Raw genomic sequence first — 9,944 nt, 5'->3', positions numbered from 1 at the left:
AATTAGATTTGACCAATTTAAAATAATTTTAAAAATCTAATAAATGAAAAGTACAAAAAAACATTGTAAAACACAATATAAAATATTCTCTGAAAGTGAAATTTGTTGCAGTGAGTAAATGTTTTAAGCTTTTATTTACTACAGTTCATTTTTATTTGAGTTCTTTAACTAGTTGCAATTTTACAGAAAAAATATAAAAGTTTACAAAATAAAAAAAAAAAACTGAAACTGAGAAAAACACAGAAAGCTGTAACTACATTTATTAATGTATTTTGTACTTTAAGTTTTTAAGTTAAAATCGGCCTTGTTAGTATCAGCCGTTTTATTTTGCTGCAGTTTGTTGAGCGACTGGTGACACCTGCTGGAAATGTGGCGCAATTACATCACCGACCATAAACTCCGTTAATGACGTCAGCATATTTTAGGATCAAAATATCCAGAAATAAAAATAAATAAAACAAAGATAAAACAGACTTTTTGTGTTTTTAATACTCAAAGGCTGAAATATTTTTATTCAAAATGTTTCTAAACAACCAACAGCTGTTTTTACAAACATTAAAGGATACAAAAAATGTATACTTTAAAGATAATTTTTGAATATATTTGTCTAATTTATTTTTTAATAATGACAATATGGACATTCAATAACTATCATTAAAGTTCCTTAAAACTTTTGACTTATAAAATGAAATGAATTCCTCATTTTAAAAATATTTTAGTGTTTTCACATGTAATTTTAGTTTACATTTTAAGTGCAACAGTTTATATTTTTCATTATAATTACTTACAATTTTAAAAATCATCAGTTTGTGTTTTTCCTCTATTTCTGTAAAGTTTTCCTTTTTATTTTAACATGTTTATTAGTAAAAACGTGAAATTAAAAATGAGCAGAATAAGATGAAAAACAAGAACAAAATCCGATAACAATTACAAAGGAAACAAAAGTAAAAGTTGAAATATCTCAAATCAAAGAAGTGGTTGTTATTATTTTATTCAAAATTAGATCATTAGAAGCAACATTTTGAAAAAGTCAATAGAAATCAGACATTTATTCAAAGTCAGAAAATCAGCATCAATACAAACAGGTTTCCAAACACTGTGTCTGATCTGAGCAGGAAGGGGGGTTAAAGTCTACCAGGAGGGCAGGTCACCGCTGCCCCCTGCTGGCCCTCCGCCTCCCTGCAGGCAGCTCCCAGTAGTTAAAGCACAAAATCAAACCCAAACATACAACACAGGGAATCCACAATAACGTAAATGAAAATCCAGAGAAGAAGAAAAACATTTGGCCTCAGGAGGAAAAGCGTCCGCTCGCTCCAGGAAGCAGCGCTCCGAACATATTGATAAAATATTGATTATCCTGCTTCTCCGAGCAGCTGGGAGTTTTTGGTCTGTTCCCGTCCTCTTCCAGTTCGTCCTGGATCAATACGGTCAGGCGGCGGCGGCGGCTCTGATCCGTCCGACCCGGCGCAGCAGAACTCATCTGGACAACAGATAAGACCTGATCAACCTGAGGGCAAAGGTCAGCAGCTCCACTGATACACCGTGTGTGTATCAGTTTCCTGACCAGTCAGCTGGAAACACACTGACAGCTTTTAATCTTCAGAAAAATATTAGAACAAAAAATTTATTTCTTTTAAGACAAATCAGTGATACGAAAATAGAGAAGAGAAAAAGAATCAACTTTAATCTTCTGAGATTAAAGATCCAAAAACAGTTAAAATTCTGATAAAAAGGTCCAAAACGTTTTTCAGCGGCTCTAATCCTCCGGTGCGCTTCTCAGAAATACTTAAAACATGTCGCATCGTTTTACAAGACCATCAAATAACGTTATGAATTCTGAGTCTGAATTCAAAATCTATAATTTTGCAAATAAACTATTAAACAAACCTAGCAGTAAATATCCAGTAGGAAAACTGAAGACTGAACCAGAATGAAACAGACGGAAAACGACGGTGAGAAATGAAGATGAAACAGAAGAAAAGGAGAAATTTGGACAGAAAAGCTGAAGTTTGAGCTGCTGCTACTTGGAAACGCTAACCGGAAATAAGAGCCAACGCTGCTAAAGGCGCTAACTTCACTGACTTCCAGAATAACAATAATCTGACTAAATTACAGAAACCTCTCTTCATTTGACGTGTAACAGCCTGGTCACTGTTACCAACATTAAATTACAGCTGAACAGCTATGAGCATCATCTCAATAAAATAAAAACATAATAATAATATATGTTTAATCCCCAAAGCAGCAGCTGCTCTCACTGTCAGAATAAAAGCTCTACAGATTTTATTTTCTCGCGGCGTCTGAAGCCTTGTGTTGACCTCTGACCTGCGCAGGCTGCGAGCTTCGTACAGGGTGTCGTCCTCTTCGCTCTCCACCGCCTCCATCTCCACGGAGTCGTCGTAGTTGGACAGCAGGCCGTACTTCTTCCTGTGGGCCGGCTTCTTCAGGCTGGCAGGGTCAAAGGGTAAGGTAAGGTCATTTTATTTATATAGCACATTTTCAGCAACAAGGCAATTCACAGTGCTTTACATGAATTAAAAGGAAATACAAACAAAATAACAGACCAAAGGAAAAACGAAGAAAATGAAACAAAACAGAGGAAAGGACACATTAGGGCAAATGGCAACATTCAGACAAAACAAAGGGTAAAACAAAGACCTGAGGGAAGGCAGTGACATCACAGGGCAATGAAACCACGTTGCTCAGCCTCCTGGCAGAAGTCCGATAGAAGTGTTGTTATTGAGGAATGTCCTGGGAGCGCTCAGCTCCACAGCTGCATGGATACAGGAGGGGGTGAGGAGCGAAGGAGCGTTATGTTTACATATCTTCAAGGCGACTGGAAATATGTAGCCCTTCCAAGGCCACACGGGGAAAGCCAATTCAGAAACAGAACGTCTTAGGTCAGGAAGATTATAAATTTCAATCTTCCCTAAAGTCTCTCTGACATATTTCAGTTCCCAATCATCCAAATTAGTTTGGTCGTTCCACTGAGCTGAAACTAGCAACTTCTCCAGGATCGATTCCATCCGGCTAGTGAGTTTTAGAGTCCTCAGCTGGGCTGCGAGTCTCAGCAAGACTCACATCCAACCTGCATCTCTGTTCACACCAACAGTCTGAGTGTTCGCTAGTTCGGCCAAGACTGTCACAAATTTGTCGATAATACAGGAATCCACAAGCTCCAAACAGCAGAAATTCTGTTATCATGAATAAATCCAGGGTGAATCCCGCTGGGTGTGTCCCCACAGGACAAGAGGGCTCTCCTGTGCCCAGACTTCTCGTCGAAAATTTGATCAATTGCATTGAGAGATCGGTAGACCAGATCCATAATTTGTAGATTTGTCGGACGTGCAAAGAAAGTCTCCAAAAATATAGAAAAAGAGAAAAAACAGAGCAAGCAGGGCAGGGAGGGAGCAGAGGGAAAAAGCGTCCGCCTTCATCGAGAGCAAGAGAGAAATGTAGAAACTCAGGATGTGACGCTGCATATCGGCCGAGGCGACTAACCAGATTAATCTGATTATTAAAAGAACTGCCATCTAATTGATTTGAGAGTTGCTATTTTTTTATTTTGTTGTGTTTTCTTGCACAGTAAAGGAATTCTGATTATTTTGATTCTGATGTATAATTACTGTAGAAATGTTGCATGAAGCTCTGACGCCTGATTTCTCCCTTTGCAGAGTTGTTGAATAAAAAATAAAAGAACTGAAGCTAATTTGGGATTAGCAATCTGATTTTGGGAACAGAAGTTTTGGGACTTTGTCTTAGTGTAAAAACTATCTGGCTTTTTACACTTATTTTTAATATTGCCTCTCGGCTGAGTTTCTGCTGTAAAACCAGACTCCAAAATGTCATAAATGTGAAAACTGATCTTTATTTTTCCACATTTTTGCAAACATTTGTTCAGAAACTCAAAAACCCAACCTTTTTCCTGATCAGTGAATGCAGCACAGTAAGTGCTACAGAGTGGTCACTGATCCAGAGAGAGACCCGACAGGACGGACACGTCTCCACGGACGCCGTCCAGAGGACAGGTTAGGGCAGAGGAACCGGGCCGGGACCAGAACCTTCAGAAACACATCTGAGCCCAGGTCCAGATCAGACGGACCAGAACCGGGACGGAACCAAAACCCGGAGAAAAATAAAGAGATGAAAACCAGATTCCTGCTAACATACCTGACAATAAAGTATTCTAGATTTTAACTTGATTTAAGCTCAGGTTTGATCTCAACTTGTTCAAGTGTTTATGATGGCATGAAAAAACAGAAGAGCAAATTTCAGAAACTTTGAGATTAATTTTCCAGAAAACACTTGGAAATGTCTCAATTTGAAAACTTAGTCGTAAAAACTCAGAAATTTTTAAAATAATTTCTGAGCTTGGAAAGTCAAAACTGTTCGATATCTGAAACTCTGAAATTTCCATGTTTTGTTTAGAAAACTTCTGAAATGTGTTTCTCTTTTCTTATTTCTATCTAAATGATACGGCGTCTTAGTTTCCTCACTAATCTGATCTACATGACAAACCTCCTTTATATTTCCTAATTGTTTCATTTACTTGATCTGATCGTTCTGATCAGGTTGTTTTGTGATTAAACGTCCATCTTTCTTTCAGTAAATCACTTTGTATGGAAAGTGCCTCATAAATGACATTTGAAACAGAAACTAAAAGGATGAACTGATTTTCTGATGAAGACAAACTGACAGAAATATCAACAATAGAAGAAAACTCAAATCAAGGCTGGACTAGATTTTGCCAAAAACATGTTGTGGGAAGAAAGTTCTGATGAGACCAAAATGGAAATAAGTTCAGAAATGCGTGTGGGACGTCGGAGGTTTCTGATCCGATCGAGACTGAAAAACCGGAAAAAACAGGCAAAACATTCAGCCTTCCTGTTCTCTGGTGAAAGTTTCACTCTCCCTCACATCCTACAGAATCTACAGAAATGTTTCAACTGAAAAGATTAATCGCTTGATGAAAAACACTTTGGATTTAAGATAAAAACCTTTTGTTTTAAACACGTTCTACACTGAGCTCCTCTAGTGAGTTCAGCTTAAACGTTTCATCTGCATCTGGTTCAGATTCTGTAAACAAAAAAAACAACAGAATATTTGCTATCCAATTATTAATCAGTTGATGCAAAAATTAATTAACAAGCATAACTAAAATATTCAATTTTAGAAAATATTTTTATTTAAAAAAGGATTTGAATTGTTTATTCGTATTTTTTATGCATTTCTTATGCAAAGTCTTATGTTGCTAAATGAAAAAACTGCAGAGGTTGACAATTTCTTTGAACGATTAATCAATTAATAGTCCAAATAATCAGTTAATCGACTGAATAATCGATTACTAAAATAATCTGTAGTTCAAGTTTCAACAAAAGCTGCACAACTTACTGAATCTAAATCATCGTTAAAATAAGAAAGTTTCCAGCGTTGCGGTCACTAGTGACTTTTCCTGTGCCAGGCAGTAATGCAGCAATGCCTCAGAGAAGTCAACCTGTGAAGTTCTGCTTTCTGGAGCTGAACTAGGTCAACATTGATTCACAGTCAGGAAAATTGAGCTAAATGAGCGTGAATCGACCCGGAGCAGGAAGCAACTCGTGACTCGGACGGCTGTCAGCTGGTTGCCATGAACAACCGGCGATGAGGACGGACCAAGGGGTTCAGATGGTCATAAACACATTCCTTCATCAGGTCAGCGATCGTTACTCCACACCAGACGGTTAAAATGTTGTTCAGCTGTTTTACGATCAGTTTTTATATTATTTTATATGAATATTCATTTTTTTCTTATTGGGAGGTTTTTACTCTTCCAGCTGTAAAACCAGATTTTACAGCTGGTTTTTATCTCCATATTATTTTCTAAAGAAAGATTAGGTCGACATAGAAACGCTGTGTGAAAAACTAAGTACACCCCACCATTCAGCAGCCTGCAGGGACACTTTTAGCACCAACAGCTCTCCATAAATGGTGTGAGTATTTATTAATAAAAAAATCTGGTCCTGTAGGGACACTTTTAGCACCAACAGCTCTCCATACATGGTGTCAGTATTTATTAATAAAAAAATCTGGTCGACTCGTCTGTTTATTAAACGTCTCAAACATCAGCTGTCAGATAAATCCTCTCAAGTTTGACTCGGAAATTCATCGCACAATAAATTGCAAAAATATATCGTAATATCAGTGTTATTATTACTGTTTATATAAAAAGACTCTAAATTCAGTGTTAAGAACTTTTAAATGTGTTTAACACTGATTAATCATGATTTATCAATTGTTAAATTAATTGCAAACTAATTTAGTTATTAATTAATAATTAACCAGAGTATACAGACTCTAAAAAAGGCCATTTACTGAAAGAATAACAGAGCTGTAATTAAACCAAAATGGTACAAGAAATATTTAATATTTTGGATTTAAGCTAAAAAAAAAAACTTCTCTGTCTAGAATATCAGGTCCTGATAACTAAGTTTTTTCCTGATTAAATCCATTTCTTCTAGCAGTTTTAACACATTTTTATGTCTATAATCCCATTAAACAAAAATGATTGTTGTGTACTCTGTTGTGTAACATTTGAAAATATTTTCTGAATTTCAATTCTCTTTTTGAGAAAAACAAGTGAACAAAAAACTACTGGAGTCAAACAATGGGACAGACTGAATATGGAGCTAAAACAATGTCAAAACATCAACCAGTGTAACACAAAACTATCTTACTCACATTATACAGGGAAGAAGGGAATTAACACAAATATGTATGATAATGAGTTTCTTCCTTCCTTCTGTTGTTTTATTACTATTATTAGAAGATTATTATTGTTATTTTATTATTATCATAATTAGTTTGTTTAATTTGTTATACATATAAGACAAATTATGAAGTATATTATAGTGGAAAGGAGTTGACAGTTATTCTGTTGCTGTATGTCTGGTTGTTGTTTGTAATTTTTATTACTATTATTGCTGCGGGTCAGTAAATTTTCTGGTCCTGTTATGAGTCAGTTTGTAATGTTTTATGTAATATGTGTTTTAATGACCAATTTCTGATAATTACTGAGTTGGTAAGTGACATATTTTATTACGTTGAGATAAATACATGTTCACTTCTTCCTACTCCATTATAAACAGCTAATTATTTTTTGCTTCTATGTATGCACGTTTTCTCTTGTCCTGCCGGTTATTTGTTTTCTTTGTTTTAAAAACTAATACTTTTAAAGCTTTTTTCACGTTAAGTTCTTGTTATAAACCAAACTTTGTAATAAATCCGGGTTCAGCGGATTTGTGTGGTTCTCACCGCACGGCTCGGATCAGGAAGTAGAGGACTCCGATGATGGTGATGCCGATGAGGACGTACAGGGCCCGCTGGATCATGGAGCTGTCAGCCCCGAGGTTGAACCCGACCTTCTTGGTGCTTCCGCTGCCGCTCAGCGTGCTGTTGGCCCGGCTGGAGTTCGACACGGCGGGCTTGACCGTCGTGGGGCCGGTGGCGGCGGGTGTTGTGGGGGCAGTACCCGCCGCCACCTCATCTTTGGACAGAACCAGCAGCCAGCATGTGGACACGATCACCACCGAGAAAACTCTCCAGAAACTCATCTTCACATCTAAGAGGAGTTCGACACCGAAGGTAAAAAACGGTTCGGATCCTAGAACCGGTACCGGAACAGAGCCGAAGTTTTCCTCATATACACGTCGCTTTAACTGCAGAAACTCCGTCACAGCTTTTGTTGACAAGAAAAGTAAAATCCCAACCAGGAAGTCCACGCCCCCACACGGCTGACGTCAGAGACAACGTGGAGGGAGCTGCGTTCACGGCAGCTCGGAAGTTTAATATTTGACCGTTAAACAAATACCGGAAAATACCAAAAAACAAAGTAAAACAATGAATAACTGAACGGATAAATGAATAAACAGAGTTGGACAGTCTAGCTCAAGTATATATATATCTACTTTAAATATTTTTACTAAAGTAAGAATTACTCAAGCTAGAGTAAAAAAGTATTTGGAGAAAGGAAAACATCTAAAGTACTGAGTAACTGAGCAAAAAGTCTGACCTAATATTTTAAAATTATGTGTTTAGACAAACAAAAGTATGAAGTTCTGTTCAAATTCTGGCATTCTGAGGAGTAAAATATACAAATTACTACAAATAAGTACAAATTAACCTATTATGGCACAAGAAACACTTTTCCAAATAATTATTTTTCAACCAGCTAACATAAAAATAATACATATAATAGGTAATGTGTAACTATGTTAGAACATTATAAAGTACTTTCTGTGACAATATACAGTGTTTATTGAATCTTACTGGCACAACAGGCTCAGCAAGTAGAAAATAAAATTAGAACAGAGCTGGTCTAGAAACAAGAAGCCTAATTTTAACATATACAGCAGTTAGCTGTTTGTGTATTTTTGGTTAAAGCATGTTTGTTCTTCATTTAAGTTACTCACAGTATACACAAGTAAGAGTAGCAATACTACGTAATAATAATATTTGTCATGTGAAACCAACATTTTTTTCCCTTAAATGTAAAATGAATATATTTTTTGTACAATTTAATGTAAAATCTGAATATTTTGTTCTTTCAGCAAATTACCCTTTTTTCGAGTCAGCATACTCCAGTTAATGATTGACTATAATTGATTAATCACAATTAATCGTTTCAGTCCTATTGCAACAAATTTCACTTGAGCTGTTGTTGCTTTTATTACCAGAAACAACAAATTAAAAACGGAAATTAAAACATTTTGTAAGAACAAAACCTCCAAAAATAGAAAATAAAAATAAACTTTTTAACTAATAATAAATAGAGCAATGTTAGTGGAGAAACAATTGATCTGGGAAACACTTGAATCACAACGAGCAGCAGCTTTACAGCTCTCTATCGGTTGCCATGGAGACGCTTGGGCGTAATGCTGCTGTGATCGACTGAAATAAACTTCAAAGTCCGAATGATTTAAGTGTCTGCTTTAATCCTGCCTGTGTGCAGCAGCTGTTCACCTGACAGGCACCGAGCCCGCTCACATCTGGACGGCACCGGCGGCGAGACGCCCGGACCTCACACTGGACCGTTCACACCTTCTGCTTCACAGGTTCCGGATCTCAGAACATTTTTCAGTTCAGACCTTTGTTTTTTCACAGGACAAACATGTCTGGTTTCTATCCAGTTAAACACAATTTGTTCCAATTGTTTGGTCAGTTTATAAGTATGTTTTCACACCTGGTAGACTCGGTTTGATTGGGAACCAAAATTGCAACATTTATTACATTTTCAGCTGCTGCGATTTATTTTCACACGGTAAATCTTTCAACAACCTGTTCCCCTCCTCGCCTGTGGGGGCGCTTCAACAAGAACCACTGAAGGAAACGCTGAGCACAACTTCCTTCACAAAATGTAAACAAAAATGAAGATTTTAGCGGTTGGAGGATTTCTCTTATCTTTGGCTGAAGACCACAAGCCATTTCTCCCGCTAGCGCTAACCTAGCATGTTTGTTTTGGTTGTATTTACCCAGAATGCCCTGCGCTGTAGTTCACTTCTTGGTTTTAGAGGGGCTTCCGGTCCGCTTGGCGTTCATAAATCCATTCTAACCGCACCAGAGTTCTCTTCAACCGAACCCAGACCTACGTTTGAAGGCGGATCAGAGTTAGCTTACACATTCACACCTCAAGCAACTATAAGCAAATGGACTGGAGTTGGATTAAAGCAGGCTGAACCGGCCATGTGTTTACAGCCTAATACTTACATGCATTCATGTAAAGAAAACAAACAAACAAACAACCACAAAAAAACAACAACCGAATTATCAAATTAACGTCAGAATTCTTATAAGAAAAGGACAAAATTCTACAAAAAAATTAAAAATCAGAATTCTGAGGAAAAAGTAAATTATACAATATTAAATGTTAAATTAGTTTCATCTTATATGTTACAATTACAAATTACACC

The 9,944-nt window shown here is 36.8% G+C and overlaps 1 protein-coding gene across 1 annotated transcript; it reads right to left on the bottom strand.

Moving 5' to 3' along the window:
• Positions 1 to 976: 976 nt before the first annotated feature.
• On the bottom strand, positions 977 to 7,968 carry fam174c (family with sequence similarity 174 member C). Its single transcript, XM_007574807.2, has 3 exons — positions 7,291 to 7,968; positions 2,326 to 2,448; positions 977 to 1,480 (listed from the first exon to the last, which is right to left on the bottom strand). The coding sequence occupies exons 1-3, from the start codon at positions 7,587 to 7,589 to the stop codon at positions 1,477 to 1,479; spliced, it is 426 nt and encodes a 141-aa protein (XP_007574869.1). The 5' UTR covers positions 7,590 to 7,968; the 3' UTR covers positions 977 to 1,476.
• Positions 7,969 to 9,944: the final 1,976 nt, after the last annotated feature.

This window comes from Poecilia formosa, unplaced genomic scaffold (genome assembly GCF_000485575.1).
Source record: "Poecilia formosa unplaced genomic scaffold, Poecilia_formosa-5.1.2 Scaffold361, whole genome shotgun sequence".
Taxonomy (NCBI): domain Eukaryota; kingdom Metazoa; phylum Chordata; class Actinopteri; order Cyprinodontiformes; family Poeciliidae; genus Poecilia; species Poecilia formosa.
This window is presented reverse-complemented; position numbering and strand designations above follow the sequence as displayed.

What these genes read in the sequence shown, in the direction of transcription:
- fam174c (XM_007574807.2), bottom strand. Translation starts at nt 7,589, where the DNA reads ATGAGTTTCTGGAGAGTTTTCTCGGTGGTGATCGTGTCCACATGCTGG. An exon ending in TTCCTGATCCGAGCCGTGCG is followed by an intron (nt 2,449 to 7,290) that starts GTGAGAACCACA and finishes TGACCCTGCCAG; the next exon opens with CCTGAAGAAGCCGGCCCACA.